The sequence below is a fragment of the Corticium candelabrum genome, chromosome 4 (assembly GCF_963422355.1).
Source record: "Corticium candelabrum chromosome 4, ooCorCand1.1, whole genome shotgun sequence".
Taxonomy (NCBI): domain Eukaryota; kingdom Metazoa; phylum Porifera; class Homoscleromorpha; order Homosclerophorida; family Plakinidae; genus Corticium; species Corticium candelabrum.
In genome coordinates, this window is record NC_085088.1 from 7,242,424 (window position 1) to 7,260,484 (window position 18,061).

The 18,061-nt window shown below is 39.6% G+C and overlaps 2 protein-coding genes across 2 annotated transcripts; one reads left to right on the forward strand and one right to left on the reverse strand.

The window, feature by feature from the left end:
* Nucleotides 1-303: 303 nt before the first annotated feature.
* On the forward strand, nucleotides 304-11,451 carry LOC134178648 (fibronectin type 3 and ankyrin repeat domains protein 1-like). The gene is made up of 13 exons (XM_062645535.1): nucleotides 304-375; nucleotides 429-591; nucleotides 3,202-3,326; nucleotides 6,089-6,170; nucleotides 6,225-6,299; nucleotides 6,798-6,863; nucleotides 6,931-7,019; nucleotides 7,421-7,497; nucleotides 7,556-7,604; nucleotides 10,789-10,883; nucleotides 10,940-11,017; nucleotides 11,079-11,123; nucleotides 11,182-11,451. Exons 1-13 carry the CDS (start codon nucleotides 360-362, stop codon nucleotides 11,227-11,229), a joined length of 1,008 nt encoding a protein of 335 aa, XP_062501519.1. The 5' UTR covers nucleotides 304-359; the 3' UTR covers nucleotides 11,230-11,451.
* Nucleotides 11,452-12,790: 1,339 nt separating this feature from the next.
* LOC134178664 (L-rhamnonate dehydratase-like) lies at nucleotides 12,791-16,498 on the reverse strand. The gene is made up of 12 exons (XM_062645549.1): nucleotides 16,386-16,498; nucleotides 16,202-16,287; nucleotides 16,054-16,141; nucleotides 15,824-15,971; nucleotides 14,264-14,357; nucleotides 14,036-14,211; nucleotides 13,926-13,968; nucleotides 13,758-13,857; nucleotides 13,266-13,522; nucleotides 13,123-13,205; nucleotides 12,990-13,056; nucleotides 12,791-12,933 (listed from the first exon to the last, which is right to left on the reverse strand). Exons 1-12 carry the CDS (start codon nucleotides 16,468-16,470, stop codon nucleotides 12,868-12,870), a joined length of 1,293 nt encoding a protein of 430 aa, XP_062501533.1. The 5' UTR covers nucleotides 16,471-16,498; the 3' UTR covers nucleotides 12,791-12,867.
* Nucleotides 16,499-18,061: the final 1,563 nt, after the last annotated feature.

The following is an 18,061-nucleotide window of genomic DNA, read 5'->3' on the forward strand; positions in this document are numbered from 1 at the left end:
CAAGAACTAGACTGCCGTCGGATACCGTTCGACACGTACAACTAGCAACTACTCTAGATCATGATCACCGAGCGTGCGATATCGATCTGTTGTACAAAGTCGAATGCCACACTACATTTGGTACACATGACTATGTCTATGTGGAGACATGTAAAGCGATGGCTTGCTTGCTAAAGTTCTATTGTAGAAAAGATTTCGAGTCAGAAGCTGTCGTGCAACTTTTAGCTGTTGCATTATTATACTGCATTGTTTTTACAACAATTAGTGTGTCTATTGCGCATACGTAGTTTGAAACCACGAGGCTATCGAGGGTGTGTTGCAGGCGGACTCCGTTTTCAGTTTTTTTATTCATCTTGATCATGACAGATGAAAAAGGTGGGACAAACAGTACACTGCATCGAGTGCGTGTAGAATTTCTTGTCTCGTAGAGCTTGCTAGACCGGAGCCCCCTATAGTCGGCAAGGTCACTCATCACTCAGTTGAATTAAGTTGGACGGCGACTGAAACAGAGACGCAAGACGGAAACAGAATGATGTATTGCGTTCAGGAAGAAGAAGTAAACAAAACAAGAGGTTACGGAACAGTCTACAAGTTAGTCTCGCAATATATACACACGCCGCGAGTACGGTAAACTCTAGGTAAAGTTGAATGAAATGGAATTTATTAGAATTAAACTCGCTTTTTATGAAATCCTGTAGGAACAGATGTAGAGATGGTATGTAGATAACGAAGAAACGAACGAAATATTTTGTAAATAACAATAATACAGTCAGCGTAATACTCCTAAAATAATGCTCCTAAAACAACATTCTTGTTTCACACCAAGATATTGTTATAAGGGTAATATTGCTAGAGGGGTAATGTAATGCCATCTCTGACAACTCTGCTTATACACAAACCCTGGGTTTGACTTTATCTTACAACCCTTTAGTGTGATTACTGTATTAATTATAGATTCACTTCTGCGCTTGCATGTTGGTAATGATCAGAAGTCATTGTTTCTTTGGTCCTTATTCCCTGCACCTACTGGATGTTTTACCACACATGTGCCTATAATCCCATGACAAAGTCTTGCGGCGAATTCACGGGTGTAGTTTGGTGCAAATTTGCAGCGAGTCACATCGAATTCACGATGAGTCACAGTGAATCCGTGGCAAATCCGCGGCAATTCACAGCGGATTTGCGCATTGCAAAATTTTAATCACAAATTTGTGGCGACATGTGGGGATTCACAATGGATTCACGGCAAGACTTTGTCGTGGGATGTCTTGCAGTACAGGCACACTTTTAGCACTTTGATATTAGTGGATATCACTACACAATGAACGAGGCACCGTTTGTAGCAGCTGTAAATATTGAAAGAGGAGTAATATCATTACAGTTGGTATAAAGGTAAACATTTATACTGTAAGGTATCAGTGTGATTTGGTTTCAGTGGACTGTATTGCAATAAGGGTAATATTACTGGAGAAGTTATCAATCATTAGAGGGTAGGCTGACTGTATAAATACTTTCTATCACATCCAAGATTATTAGCCTTGACACTATGCCTTCCTTCACTTTCAGTGGTCCTTCCATGTGAGGATAGCAACGAGGTGGTATCATGTGTTGTTGTCTCCCTAAAGCCAAGGGAGGCCTAGTAACTCTTTATGTCATTAGACAACTTAACTAATTATGTCATTAGGAAAGCCGACCCTGTGTTGGTTTGTTTCATATTGCTAATGGTTTGCAAAAAGAAATCAGGTATGTTTTCGATTACAGCTGAGTATGCTGTCATACCAAAGCTCAGTAGGGCTGCACAAAGGTATTGGAACAGAAAGGCGCGAAGTGCAGTCAGTATCTATGCATGCTGGCCTTTGCGATGCTACTTACTGTTTAGTTAGCATAGAGAAACGAGCGCAAAGTCTGTACGGCCATGTCGCACACAAAAGGCAACGTGCAGACTGTGTCCTCTCTTGTCGTTGACTAGAGGACAATGCAATAGCAACTAGGCTACTGTACATGTACGCTTTTGTCTTAAACTATCATTGCACTCCCAGAATTGATTGAAAGCCATTGTGTCTACGCATGAAATTTCTACGTGGCTGATGTCAGCCTGAAGCTACTCCAGAAACAACCGCTGCATGCAACTAACATATACCTTCATTCGCTGTGATGTAGGGAGAATACTGGAACTGTTTGCAACTTACAAATGCGTCCAAACAATATTCTTCGGTCGGTGCATGTCTGGCACACAAGCTGTTGTAGCACACTAAATGACACCTGTGACGTGGGCGATTGTTTACAGATTTCCACAAGGTTCAGAGGAAGTAATCAGGAAGTAACTCAAATGTGATTTACAGTTGACCAAACTAGTTTGTCACGTGGCATAACAGGTTACTAGGCCTCCCTTTGCTTTACGAAGACAACATCACTTGATACCACCTTGTTGCTATTCTTGAGTGGAAGGACCACTGAAAGCGAAGGAGAAGGCCTAGTGTCGAGGCTACAAGATTATGGTGCATTTGAGTTCCCTCCAAGAGATGAACAATTTTAAAATTATTATGTAAATTATTTTTGTGTAAGAATTACTTGTTTAATAATTAAAACGGAATTATGTAAATACTGAGAGCCTATTTGCACTTGCTTTACTTGAGCATGTGGTTGAGGAACAGCAAATGTGGTGATCGAGTACCATAATCTCAGTTTTCTTTTTTACATCAAGTATTCTTGTATGTGACATAGTAATAACAATTATAATATACATGCATTGATACAAACTACCGTATAAGGTGAAACATTGACGGGAATGTATTTTGGCGGTTTGCTAAAAATTAAACGGTAAAAGCATATTGGCGGATTTTATTTTGGCGGTTGGATATCGTTGTTGGATAATTGATATATGTACGATATTCCCCACTCACTACGTTAGCACAACAGACAGCAAGCAGTGGTTACCATCTTGTAACCTCATCCACGCCACGTTGCATAATGTGCTTGATCCACGTGGGTGATGACGTCAACATATCCGGTGGCCAAATTGATGGCAGATTTTATGTGGCACTTGCTAAAATATCCGCCAATCCGCCAAAATATATTCCCCGCCAATATTTCACCTCATATGGTATGATTTCTAATGTCTTTTACTAGGGATGCATGCGTAGCTGTGCTTTCTGAGTTCAGTTTATGTAATTGTATTGATATTATATGTATGATTTATAGCGGCTATTCTCAGTCATGTGTGTGTCAAGGTCTCGATCCGAATACTCAGTATCATTACAGAATGAGAAGTATGAACCAATATGAAGCCAGTGACTGGAGTCCTGCAGTCACGGTATTTACGACAAGTAAGTGGCTGCATGCAAGACTCATAGCTCATAGCGAGACATTGACTGGACAGACCGGATGTTTCTTAGACTTATGTGGCAGGAGGGAGTATGTGTTTATAGGATTGTGTGTGTGTGTGTGTGTGTGTGTGTGTGTGTGTGTGTGTGTGTGTGTGTGTGTGTGTGTGTGTGTGTGTGTGTGTGTTGTGAGTGTCTGGTCTGTGCTAGAATATCTAATTTGCAACAATTGAAAAGAACACTTCACTGATTGATGCATGCACAGTATACGTTAACGTACGCTAAGGCTGTTGGCTGCGGACCAAACGCTTGCTGTGTTGCACGGCACATTGCTTTTTTCTTGCTTTCTGAGGCCAAGCTAGAGCACACAAGAGACGGGTCTACAAGCTTCAGGCGACTCTGAAAGTGACAGAGAACAAGCTACAGTTCATAAGCGACTCAGTCGTTTGTACGTTGTACACTCCACATGAATCATCTTGAATGAATTGCGATTGCTTGGTATTTCACACTTTCTACGTGATTCTTTGTACGAACGGAGGTCATACTACAGTACAAAAGGGCTTGCGTGAGGCGAAAAACACACAGAAACGTGCTGTCACCACACATAATCACTCAACACAAACTGGCTTCATTCTACAGCCGAAACATCGGCGTATGTGTGCTTTTCGCCATCGATTGAAGTGAGTCAGTGATGCGAAAGCACATTTTACTTTTGCCTAAGCAAATAGTCTATCAAAGTCTACACGAAGTGGGAAAATGAAAGCTACACCTAGTGGACGTTATTTGGAAAACCACCTCGTTCGTTTTTGTTTTCTAACCTTAGCATAATGCTCTGCTATCAAGTTTGCTCTGAGATAATGCCAAACTTCCCAACTTGATGTATGATTAGAAACGTTTAGTGCCGAGGGCGGAGGACTGGTGAAGTGCTCCTTTAAGTATTAGTGATTGTGTCTTTGACACTACAAGCTTTTGTTAGCTTTTTTACTATTTATAGTTTATTGAGTTAATAACTACTGAATCAAGTGTCTGATACTGTTATTTTGTTTGGAATGCCTTTAACTCAGTAGGTCACATGGCAATTTAGTTGTTTGACATAATCAGATACCAGTGTGTAGGGCTTTATAGTCACGCTTTTCAATATTTTATATTTATATTTAATATAGCACATACTTACAGGGCAATGCCAGTTTCTCTAAATCAGTCTAGAAATAGACAACGACAACGCTACTGCAAGTTATTCATGTGAACTAGTAATTGTTCTACTAACAGTTTGTCTATTGTGAAATGATGACTTCACGCTATAGTTTTCAATGTATGTAAACTGTTTGGCGTCCACAGAACAACACCAAGTGGTTCAAAAATGCTTCCAGTTGCAGATACCATCATTTGATGTCTAATTTGAAATGTGTAGTTTTCTGGCACAAGTTTGTTATCATGAAGTGCAACCAAAAGGAATTTTTGGCCATGCTATTTCCAACAGTTTTACTGATATTTGTGAATGCTGTTCAAAGACTGCAACAACAAATGGAAACATACTAGCGAACTTGAAAAGTGTTTATTGTCAACTGGATTGATGCATTTGTTGTTGTTTGGATATTGCTGTGTAGCTTGTTATGAGCTTCCCATTTCTACAGCGATGTTTGTTTAATATCCTCTTAGTTTAAGCTAATACTAGGAAAATATCATGGAAATGAAAGTGGTTAACAAGAGCAATAAGAGGAGTGACTTGCTGAGATCTTAAGTCTTGTGACATCTGCTTGTGATGATTTTAGTATAGTTGGTTTAAAATGGACGGCTCTAAAGAACTGTTTTTTTAATATAAAGTTAACGTAGTGGAATGTAAAAGTATCAACTATTGGGATTGTCTCGTCAAAGCAAGAACTATGGACTGACAGGTTTAATTAAGCTTCGTGTGTCAAACTCCAGTAGACACGGGCAAGGCATGCCTGGGTTCTTCGGTAACTATGGCAGTGATGTTGTACAGTACAGTGTTACTGTTTGGCGTGGAATTTAGTTCTGCTGTTGCTGTTATTGCACTCTTTTGCTGGTATCTATTGACCTGTTATTGGTTCTCTGTTAATAAATGGTGTCGTAGCAACATGTCTGAAATGGTAGGTAGTTATTAGTTTGACTAATCCATATACTACAGTGTGTCCAGCTTTGAAACCAGAAAACAATTACCAAACACATTGTAATAAACTTGTTAAGCCTGAAAATTTGCCTTCTTGACCGACAAGTGTTTTTTTATCTCAAGTAACAAGCTGCTCACACGTTTAGGTACAGTTATGTCATGACTGTTGTTATTCTATCTATTATGATTACACAACTGGCATTGGCACTTTACACTTTGATCCTAGCACTCTCTATAAAATGTTTTGTTCAAATTGCAAATATGTCAATTTGTAGATCACGGCAGATCATAGCACATCACAAAATAGATGATGTGTTTAACACAAGCCAATGAAATTTGCCAATCTGCAGTTGATGCTTTTAGTTGATTCACGTCTGCAATGGTAGAAACAATCTCTACAAGAGTAAATGCTTGCACCAAACTCTAAATTCAAAAGCAACATCTTTCTCTTTTGTTACTGGGCACCAAATCTAGTAAATTAGAAATGTTAAAAGTCTTTCACAACCCCATGTGCTGCAGCTGTGAAATAGCTTTGCTAATGTTAGTCGAGTTGAGTAGGGCATGAAGCGATTGTGTTGATTAGTGTTAGATGTTGCCACAGAAGTCTGCATCTGCTTGCATTGGGTGATTACAGGGAGACCATTGACCAGTGAAGACTTGCACAAGGCTGTGTTGGCATGGGATTTAGAAGACGTGAAGCGAGTGCTCGAATCTAAGTGAGAAGTGAAATAGAATTGACGTCATTTCTTAACGTGTGATTTGACTTCTAGGAATGTAGCTGTTGATGTGCCTGACAGACTGAGCTTGTCTGCTTTAATGATTGCTTGTCAGAAGGGATACAGAACGTTAGTTTATCACTACTGTCTGTATGTGTAAAATATTGGAACTGTATGTAGTATTAAGGGATGCTGTCCAGATGGACTTGATTGATAATGCTGATGTCACACACTTTCTACATGTTTATGTGATTTGATTATAACATGCATGCAAGGTTTTCTAGCTGTTATAGCCATATTTGTAAGGTTGTGTAACTGACAGTTCTGGAGACTAAATAATTTATTGTCTTAATTAACCGTAACTAAAGTATGTCTGCAGTGTGTGACATATATTGAAATGCTGAGATCAAGACTAATAATCTGGGCACCGTCGTTTAATGTCTCATAATTAAATCAAGCATGCTTGTGTTTGTAATTCAGTTAAGCTACAGACACGAGTAGATGGATTTTGTAGTGTCTGGTCGCTGGTTCTACAGGTTTTGCAGTGAATGTGAATGAATGCTTTGACATGTCACTTGTAATTTTTATACATGGTATTGTAGTAATCGAAGTTGTCTGTTATGTCAGTGTTGCTGAAATGCTGATTGATTATGGTGCTGATGTAAATTATCAGTCTGGAAGTGGCAAGACCAGGTAGAACTGAATTGGGATTGCTAGTATTGAAGATGTCAACAACTTGTGCATTATATCTTGCTTGTAGTTTGATGGTAGCTTGCTATGCAGGCCATTTGAGTGTCATACATCTCTTACATGAGAAAGGAGTTCAGTGGACACAAAAAGATAAAGGAGGTAAGAACAATGCATCTCTGTGTCTGATAGTATTGATTTATGAAACGTCTCGGCTGAAAATCACTTATCATATGTAAGCAATTGCATATGCTTTTATTAGTGGGCACATAAATATGAAGGGTTGTTTATAATTATCAACGGTTTTAAAGTGTATGCTAGGGAAAGGGGTTGTCTTAGTCATATGTTTTTTTGTAGAATGTCGCCCTTACTGTACCTGCTTTCTCAGTCATGTGCATCGTAACACGTGCTAGCTCTGTAACTCACGCGCAGATGGCATGCAACTCATGTGTGCAAATATTCATTTCTTACATGTACAGTTTGAATTACTATTTGGGGATGCTGGTTGTTGCACTTCCGATCAATTATTATGCAACTGTTTGATATGGATTTGTATTATGTAGGCTCATCGGCCATTCACTATGCTGTAGATGGTGGACAAGACAATGTTATTGGGTACATTGTACAGAACAAACTTGCTGTGAGCTGTGCTGATCTTTGTGATGCCATGTGTATGTGTAGCATGTGACTTTTTTTAGGATGTCAATGAACGGGATGCATCTCAGTGGTCACCTTTATTAAGAGCAGGTGAGCAACAAAGCTATGTTGATTTCATTGCATTAATTAATGTAGCCATCAGAAAACAGAAAATTTGATTACAGGAAGTGTGCTGTAGATGAATGATTACAATAATTCAGCTATGAGCCTATAAGAAAAGGGACTTTGTAAAAGTCACGAGGCTTGGCAAGTAGCGTACTCTAAACGTATAGGGCTAACCCGACTTCCGGTCTGGGGACTAGGTGTCTGTCTGGCTGGCTGACTAGCTATGTCTGTCACGCCACAGCAATGTTCCACACCTCCTTAGTGTGGCCCAATCACGATGCATTAATTCCTTTATGTCACATGCGGCAACCAAAGACAATGGACGAACAGCCAACCGTAGGCGCGAAACTTTCTTGAGAGAGTTTCTCACCAGAACAGTGTAATTCATGTTTGCGATTTCTAAGACCTGTCGGATATAAACAACAGAACTCATCTGTCTGCAACTACTGACCCAAAATCGATCGCTTTCTTGGTTTTACGATATTTATATGGGAATCTAACATTACATAACCACTAGAGATTTTATGTCCCGTATACGTTGACTCTACTTACGACTACAGACTATTTACGAACTTTGCAGTCACACGAAGCGACAGTCGCTATGTAGGATTTTAAATGCATTTTACAGGTAGCACGTGTAGAAAGAAAATAGCATGTATATTCGTAACTTTACGCGATGTACAATTACTCCTCTAGCGTACACGGTGTTCAGGACTTTGAAGGCTCATAGCTGTAGAAACGGCACTGTAAACACAGCTTCAATTACTAGTTTAATAGCAAATATGTACATATGTTTAGTAATTGGTAGTGAGTTTTTCCAGTGGCAACAAGAATGATGCCGCATTGTATGGAAACTTGTACAGTACTACTCAGTTAAAATTCACGTTTTATCTTTCATAAAACCTTTATTACAGGATCATAGCTGCGAATACCATAGATTAGTGCCATGAAATCTTATACAGTGCAATGACAAGGTGAAGTATCTTCTCAGTGTGGGCAACATGTTTCTGTATCCATGCATGGTCTATTGCTTTGCATGATAAAACAGGTAAAAATACAGTCCATGATTTTGTCACGATGAAGAGTAAACCTAGGGACTTGTGGGTCAATTGAGATGTAGTGAAATTTAGAATAGGTGAAATTTAGAATAGGGTAATGCATGTATTGTTGAAAGAGAATGGCATCCACAGATACTTTATATACGATGAGAGACATGTGGGGGTGGGGGTGGAAAGATTCAACAGAACCTTCAAACAGAATATGGATGTCTTCTCGGCAAACAACACCTACAGATGCATAGATATTCTAGGAGAGTTGTTTAAAAAATACAGTACGTCGTATGACTGGTGTATTAAGATGATGCCCATTCATGCCAGCAAACAGAGAAGTGAGTTTGGAATTACCTGTATGGCAATGCTGTCAGTTCCCACCAACTGGCATTCAATGTTGGCGTTTGTGTAAGAATGAAAATAAAGAAGTTGTTTGAAAAAAGGATACGTACACTTAAATGGTTCCCAAAGAAATTTTTCAGACTGTCCAAAGTTAGAGTTCCACACTGTTGACCTATAAGTTGAAGGACTGGAATAGGGACACCATGGAAGGGTCCAACAAGTAAGAATTGCAGAAGATGTGCCAAGAAGTATTCCATATTAAGAAAATCATATGAGGGACAAGAAGCTCTGGTGCGTGCTTGTCAAATGGAAGGGTGCCTCAACAAATTCAACAGATAGTTAGTTATCTATAGAGGCAGTCAATCTCATTCAATAACATTGAAAGTTCTTTCCCGAAGTGCATTGTACTCTTGAAGCATTCTTTCTGTCTTAATGGGACTACACAGTTTGGCTTAAAAACCTGTGGGAGATCGATGAACACGGATATATTTTGAAGTAGGTAGTTGAGTTTTTAACTTTTTTTGTACCATTCTCCATAACTTATCATGTTTTCCTCACGTGCTTGAGTTGTTTTTTATGATTTGCTGTGAGACTGAACTGAGATAACTTGTTTGAGGTAGTATTTGTTTCGGTAGGTCAATTTCTTGAGATATTGACTGTCTACATATTCGAGAAGGACACCACAACTATTGCATGTATACTCATACTTTTGCCATTGACTTGGAACGACATTTGCATCTCTTAGGTAGATGCATCACTTCTAGTTTTTAGTAGGATGTGTTGTAGTGCTCCCACGTCCTCTGCAAGGATCAACCTTGAAAGTATCGACTTGTTTGAGGCATTAAGTACATTACGTAGGAGTTTATCACTGGTGTGACGAATTTTTATGCTGCAACAACAACTCATTGTCATCATTTATGTACTTGCTATTCTGTTTCTCTAATTGAGCAATGTTTTGATATGACTTGGGGTGGGTTTAAAGGTTATATGGTTGGTGTACTGCAAGTTGTGTCTTAGGTTGGTAGGACTCAGCATCTGATTCTTTGCAGCCCTCTAGGTTACAGTATTGCTGCTGACCAGTAGCAACCAGGCCTAGACTTGTGTTCGCTAAATAGACTATTTGCTCGCCAGCCATTCCCACTCAAGATTGCCGGAATAAGTAGCTTGGTTAGCTGTATGTCTGTGAATGACAAAGGTTGCTAGAACGTATAGAATGGTGGTTCCTTCTTAACAATTGTGTACACTGTGTTCATCTTTCCCAGCAGGTCTGTCATCTCTTTATCATTATGGATGGATTCTTGAGTTTTATTAATCGAGTTTGAAATCCTACCTGTATTGTTGCTTCTGTTTTCAATTCAATCCAAGGGCTGAGTCTCTGCAACTATTCTTTATACATATCTATAAAAAAATCAGTACAGTTGGTAGTGGAAATATTAAACGGATGGATGTGTCAATTGATGCACTTAGTTGTACTGATTTTGTAAACTTGGGAAGTTTAATGTTTTTCTGTCGCTGTAGAAGTAGTTGATGCTTGTAACTAGTAGTATGAGAAGCAGTAGTATGAGAAGCAGTAGTTTGCATAATTATGTTTAACTCTTTTGCATGTGTGCGTGCGTGTGTGCACTCACACACACACATACACACACACACACACACACACACACACACACACACACACACACACACACACACACACACACACAACCTGTAATTCAATTGTTTGCTCACAATTTTACTCAAACATATATGCTTATATTCGACTGCTTGTTATATTGCAGCTGCGGTGAATGGTCATGTTGGAGTGGCTGATGTTCTTCTAACTTATGGTGCTGACATTGAAGCAAAGGACATGTATGGTAGAACGTCACTGATGGTACTTACTAGTTTAGCTGTAGTATGTAATTTGATAGTTATGCCACATGTCTTTAGCTTGCTTCTCTGAATGGGCACAGTGAATTTGTGAAGGTATTACTTGATCATGGAGCAAATAAAACAGTGGAGAACCAGGTTTGATCACAGTCTTTTGCACAGAATACACATGTTATGTTTTGTTGTTTGTATTGTTTAGTATGGTGCTAATGCTGTTCAATTTGCTGAATCATTTCAGCGGACGGTAATAGTCTAAGTAGTTATCACTTACTGCGTGTCTAAAGTTGCACTGTGGCACACAGGGAGTATTGGAAATATTGGAACCTGGAAGACTGAGCTCTGAAGCCTAGTGAAAGTGCAGCCAGGTGGAAAGCTGTTGATGTGTGATTTGGATTTGGTCGGTCCGTGAACTATTTTTAATATTTCCTGCATTGTTGCAATATTTAACTTACTTGTGAATGAATGCCTTCAATTGTGTGGTATTATGTATTGTTTATCCAATTTTTGGTATGCTATTTTCAGCAATTAGTAATTATTTGTTCAGGTTTAAAATATGATTTGTTAGTTGACAAGTTTATGAGTGACTGTATTATAAGATATCACTAGACACATTGCAGTGCTTGATTCCTACATTGATATCAACTGTTTCTTATTATTTCCATTTACGTACCAGCATCTGTGATTGTGGTACATAATGGGTCGAGGGGAAGAGAACTGTAGGGTAGGAGACATAAGTGTGCAAAGGGACATGAAGAGTAAAGAACATGGGAAAAGGAAAGTTGTGGCGTATGACACAACTGGAAACTATTTTTAAATTCTATTGTTCTTTCATTGTCTATAGAGAGTTGCTTCTAAGTTGGGTGCTAATTTTTTTCTGAAATCTTGTAGAGTAGGTGCAGCGGTCTGTTTAGACAGCATGTAGATTTTGACTTCTCGTGAGCTTGCTTGATCTTTACATCTGGGAGATAAATTACACATATTGACTGGAAATTAGAATAAGAGACATGTTATTTATTCTTGCTGTGTTCCCCACCAGATTTGTTTTTGATGGTAATTGTCATAATTGGACTTTGTATTGAGCACAGAGGTGCTGTAGTTTTGACAGTAGGCCATCTTTGAGTATGTTGACTAATGTGCATGATTACATGTCTGGATCACATGACTAGAACCAAATTGCCACTGTATTAAAGCAGTGTCGGCGGAGCTGGGGCCAGAGGGGTAATGCTCCCCAACTTGATGATCACTGCGAAGAAAATTTGGAAGAAAAAGATTTGAATTTTTGTACTCCAGTATGACAGGGTTCAGATCTTTCAATGTGTATAAGTGCTTTCTGTTGTGTAAAGAAGAGTGTTTAAGTTAATATAGTTCAACATTAGAAAGCGCATCCTGACAGGAAATGCCTACTGAAAGCTCACCCTACTTCATGTACTCCAATGTCCTTTGATGCCCCTCCCCCAACTTGCGACTTGCTCTGCCTTCCCTGTAAAGGTAAAAAGTGAACTTTGTTTCTGGTCATGTGATCCAGACATGCCAATCACACGCGTTAAGTGAAGATGGCCTAGGTTCAGGCAGCTACCGTACCAGGTCAAACAACAGGCCTTACGAGACTGCCTCTAATCTACTTCGTGAACTATCATGGATAAAATATTTAATCTTTCAGTACAGTGTAGCTATTTTATTGTCCTGAATATTGTGATGCAATCACTCTTAAAGGTAAAAGAACCATTGTGTAATTTGTTGAATACTGCATGATGGCAACTGGAACGGTAAGCACACTACATTATGCTGGAATGAAACAAGTGTAAGCCTTACCATTGTGATATTTGTCTTCAGCCCCTGCATCGTGTGATGAGATAGCTGGCAATGACTATGGAAGGGCACTAGAAAGCACCAATGTAACTTACATGCTGTTGGCACGTGGCTCTGTTAACTGTAATAAATGAGACTGACACTAATATTACAATGATCAGCAATACTGTAGTCATGAATTAAAATGTCATCATGGCTTTTGCTGGCAGTGGCTTGTTCCTGTTTGCTTGCCCTTGCTTTTCAACCTAAGGTAATGGTGTAAATCAAAATGACAGTTTGTTACAGTTCTTCACTTCTGTACCTGTTCTGCAGAACGAGGATGTGGCCTATGAAGACTGGCATGTTTCAGTGTCACTCCAAAACCAGGTCTACCCAAAAATCAACTATTAATATGAGTATCATCAGTATGATGTAACACATCATGCCTTACTTACTTTTCTGGTAAATCAATCCACCCATCTTTTGGCAATGGTTCGTCAGGAAAGATACCTCCAAAGTAAGGTACAATAGTGTCAGCCTGTTACACAATACATTCCATTTCTTTCCAAGATCAGATCTTTTGTCAGTCGGCCACTACCTTGGCACTTAAATTGATGTACTCCGCTATAGGACAGTTTGTAAATGCATACTGAAGATGATAAGAAAATACACTGGACCCATGAGGAATGACGAGTAAATCATGAGCTGATGCCATCGCTACGATGCGTCTTGCTTCAGTAATACCTCCCACCCATGTGATGTCAGGCTGAAGAATATCGGCACATTTCTTTTCAATGAGTTGTCGGAAGCCATAGCGAGTATACTCATGTTCACCAGTACTCAACAAGACACAACCTATATGTGTACACACAAAATATTAATATATGTTTACATACCTGTGCACTGATGTTGAAGTAGAACTACATGTAGACCATTCTTTTGCCAGGTTCTCCTATTTTGCTTATGTTGTTTGCTTAATGATTTGCTCCAGTGGTTTACTTTAACATATATTCATTGGATGATGAGAATGGGTTCAATGTGACCTGGACTGTTTATAATTTGATATAATATATTCATATCTCTTTCATACCTGCTAGAGCACTGTGAACTTGGCTGTATCCATCGTAGTCATCAGGTGGAAGAAACTCTTCCATCCATTTCAGTCCTAATGGAGACAACTGACGGGCAAGCTACAAAACAGACACACGTTGGTTTGATAGTGTAGGGTATGTCGTAAAGATACAAATCCCAATATGACCTGAATAGAGTAGGGAACAGTGAGTGCCATATAGCAGTCCAGCCTATATCACATCACACAACTGCGTAGATTTTGACTCATATTGTATTAGCCTAAAGGTGAATTCTGACATGAGAGGGAAGTCTTCGCCAACTTTTTCTCGTGCTGCTTTGAAAAACTCCACGTTCTTCCGTAGACCTGTATCTCCGTCTGATGGTCCATATGGGCAAGGGATTTTGGCTCCCACAAAACCCAGATCCTTGGCAATATCAGGACGACCTGTTGTGCAGTAGGTCGGCAAGCGATCCTTTATAACAAATTGTTACACTGTGGCATTTTCCTATGGAGTTTTAGCATACTTTGGTCTTGCCTCCCAATAATGAGTAAACAGGCTCTTGTCTTAGTTTCCCCAGTAAATCCCAAAGGGCCAAGTCGACAGCACTGATAGCCTGACTAAAAACAGAATTTAATCTCAATATTCTACAGAGAGAACATTCAATCTAGCTATTGGTGGTATTTGTTTACCCTATGCTTGTGTGTGTGTGTGTGTGTGTGTGTGTGTGTGTGTGTGTGTGTGTGTGTGTGTGTGTTTGTGTGAGTGTGTGTGTCTGTGTCTGTGTCTGTGTCTGTGTGTGTGTGTGTGTGTGTGTGTGTGTGTGTGTGTGTGTGTGTGTGTGTGTGTGTGTGTGTGTGTGTGTTGTATGTGCCTTATATGTATGTATGTATGTACCGCATGCATGTATGTACGTGTACTGTATGTTGTACCGTATGTATGTGTGTGTATGGATTCTTTTAAATAAAACAGGAAAAATGTATGTATGTATGTAGTATGTATATAACATGTATTAATATGCAAGATTCATCATAATTTTCCCTCGCATACTGCAATGCATGTGAAACTCTGCATATGTCTACCATGTACAAATTCTGTTTATCTGATGCTAGTCTGGCATCACACAGAGAGCATCTGGCAATTAAGTTTTGACAAAACAGTACGTGTCATCACTGATTTCAGTGGACTACCATCATGTATTGTACAGGCAGCACCAGGGATGTCAGTGTCAGTTGTTTCCTTGGCTGTTGATGGAACTGTCGTGGAAAAGGTTGATTTAAGTGTCTTGAGAACCACTTATCATGCTCTGTGACAATTGACAATGATATCTATCATTGCATCAGTTGTGCCTCTCAGGCTAATGAAAGACTGAAGTCTTGTGTATTTCTTCAACTGGGCATACAAGACGAACAAAACTTATGCGTTACGAAGCCGTCATGATTTCCACCCTTTGTATGGCTGTAAAACCTGGACATACCAGTATATAAGAGACATATCAAAGGTCTTGAAAAAGTTCATCAGAGATAGTTTCAAGCAATACTACAAATCCCTAGCTCAGCCAAACATACAAAGTCATCAGTTCTGATTGAAGTTAGCTTTAATAGCACCGTATTACTACTAATGCAGGCTCAGCTTCGATGGACAGGACACGTTATAAGAATGCAGACCACCGTTGCCCAAACAGATGCTGTATTCCCAACTTACTTCAAGGAAGAGGAACTCTTCAAACCTTGTAAACAATTTAAAGATGGTCTAAAGAATCACTTAAAGAACGGATCAATTCCAGTAGATTCATGGGAAATGCTTGCAAGTGACAGAGATCTTTGGCAAATAAGAGTGTCCAGGCATATGAAAAATTCTGTACCAAAGACAGGCAGCAAAGCAGCAATGGAGACAGAAACAACTGTCAACAGAGACTTTGTATGTGAGATATGTGGACAGATTTGTAGGTCAAGGATTGGCCTTTTCAGTCATCTCAGATGCCACGAGAGATAGCCTTATCCACCCTGGCAAAACTATTCATACTCGATTTTGAGGAATGCCAATACAATGTATGCATTTAGTTATGTATAATATGTATGCTAACATTGGCAATCCTTTGCGACCATAGTTGAGAGTGGATCGAAACATCTGATCCCATATCAATTCAATGTTTCGGGGATCTTCTCCTTCTACAAATCGACTGAGATGATTTTCAATGATGAAGCAGGCAGGAGCTCCACCAATTGATACTCCTGTAAACAATATAATTTAACTTAGATATAGTTAATTAATTATTACCATCCAATCAGATTGACAACGAAATGGGATACTCACCCACTCCAGTCGTTCCATCGTCTGCTTCTACCTCTGCAATGACACTTCCTAGAGCGTTAATTCCCCAAGACTTACGGTATGCTTTGTACTAGAATAACAAATACACACGAGTCACGTGACGTTTGGAGTAAAGAGGTGATCTCCTCACTTGAGGATACACAGACATTGGATTAGCGATAGGAGTTGGAAATCCATTTATCCAGTGCTCATCTTCCACATCATGGCAATCAGCTCCTATGCCAAAGCGACCTAGGGTTAGATCGAGTCTGCAAGAGTCGCAGTGCTGCGTCTGCACAAAATATCACGTTGCTAAGTTAATTAAGCGTCTTTGCCTTGCTTAGATTGAGCTGGAGACGACACATAGGCTCGTAGCTCTTTGATCCTGGGAAAGGAACGAGCCTCCAATGCACTAGACATGTCTCTAGACTACTGTAGCCGAAGAGAGCACGTGTTGCATCACGTGCGAAAGTTGCTGCAGCTGATCAGCTATTTAGAACGTAATTACTAATTTCTACAATTTAGTCTGTCAAACAACGTAAGCGTTTATTTTACAATTAGAATGGGTAATCTATTTTTAGAAATGCTAGAACTTTAGCTTAATTAATTAATTAAATAACCGATAGAGAGAGCTTAGGGAATCGGATGAGAAATAGCAGGTGACTTCTTCGCTAGTCACTCATGTGTTGGATTTTTGAAACTTAAATCTTTGGTTCGCTACGTAACTATTTTAATTAAAATGGCGCCTGTACATGTTTAAACTTGTGCCCCCTAATCTACGAAGCCTGGCTACGCCACTGGTACAATAACATGTACAACAAAGTTCGCAATTTCACGCCCTACATAATAGACATTTAGGGCCCATTTTTTACTAACGACGCTCTAAGACTCGATTACTATTTACATCAAGACGAATATTGTACGTTCGATCACCTCTGACGCGGCAAATCGTAGCAGGGTCGACGTCTCAAAAGGGAACCGCGGGCATCCGATTTTTGCAGCACAAGCACAACGTATAATGGTGCATGAAACTAAAGTATTAGATCGTGAAGAACGCAAGGCTAGACTTTCTAGCTAAATAAGTTTAAGTTACCAGGAAGAAGAAATTCGTAAGATGTCGCATAGTCTACTTTAGTAGTAGTGACTACTCTGGAATCAAAGGCTGAAATTATTGGAGGCGAGGCGTGTGCTCCTAGTAGGCTAGTGTACAGAAGTAGAGTATACTGTGACTCCCCGAGTCACTGCATGTGTAACTGGGTAGTAGAGAGCTCGGACATTCAGTCATAAACTACCGCTAATCTTTTCGTGATGAGTCAAACGCGTGTGTTTGTGTCGAGAAAAGACGTTATGAGCAAGCCGCTCTGTACGGGCATTGCTACTCTTTCTGAAACAAATGATGAGTGGAATTCTGTCAGAAACGTTGCTGTCTGCCGGTTAGCTACATTTGCATGTCTCTGTAGTACATATAGTCAGCGTCTCTACACTCAGCCGGTCACTATATATGTACCCCCACGGCTCGTATAATTTGGATACCTAGATAGCTGGACCCTGAAGCCTCTGGCATTACTGTAAATTTTTTTTGTAACAGATTTGAAACGGTTGTCACGCGCAATGAGTTTGTGGTTGATGTCATGCACGATCGATCTTTAAAAAATATTATTTATGTAAAAACAAGTAACTGAAATTTATGTTGCAGGCGTTTGATTCTCACTTTGCCGAAAGTAGCTGCGTGCCCTGTCGATAGCGATTCGTCTGCAGTCCAGTTTATTGCCGAGGTAAATATAAAGAATTCCCGATCTGTTTGCCGTCGTTGGATACCTACGGTAAAGCCTAACTTAATTACCATTGCAGTAACGTGTTTGCCTGAACTACTGTGCACGTTAGTAATTGCCTTGCATTGCTTGTGTAATTAACTATTTATCATTTGCTAACGATATGACAAGATTTCTACTAAGCCATTAATTAATTAATTGTACTATTGCAGGAGTCCCTAGCTCGCTCCGATCTGTTG

Excerpts from the sequence above, each read along its gene's own strand:
- LOC134178648 (XM_062645535.1), top strand. Across the intron at positions 6,171-6,224 it reads AAGCGAGTGCTCGAATCTAA|GAATGTAGCTGTTGATGTGC; the intron begins GTGAGAAGTGAA and ends TTTGACTTCTAG. Across the intron at positions 7,605-10,788 it reads GTCACCTTTATTAAGAGCAG|CTGCGGTGAATGGTCATGTT; the intron begins GTGAGCAACAAA and ends GTTATATTGCAG.
- LOC134178664 (XM_062645549.1), bottom strand. The coding sequence starts at position 16,470 with ATGTCTAGTGCATTGGAGGCTCGTTCCTTTCCCAGGATCAAAGAGCTA. Across the intron at positions 15,972-16,053 it reads CGATGGAACGACTGGAGTGG|GAGTATCAATTGGTGGAGCT; the intron begins GTGAGTATCCCA and ends TATTGTTTACAG. Across the intron at positions 13,523-13,757 it reads AGTTCACAGTGCTCTAGCAG|GTTGTGTCTTGTTGAGTACT; the intron begins GTATGAAAGAGA and ends GTACACATATAG.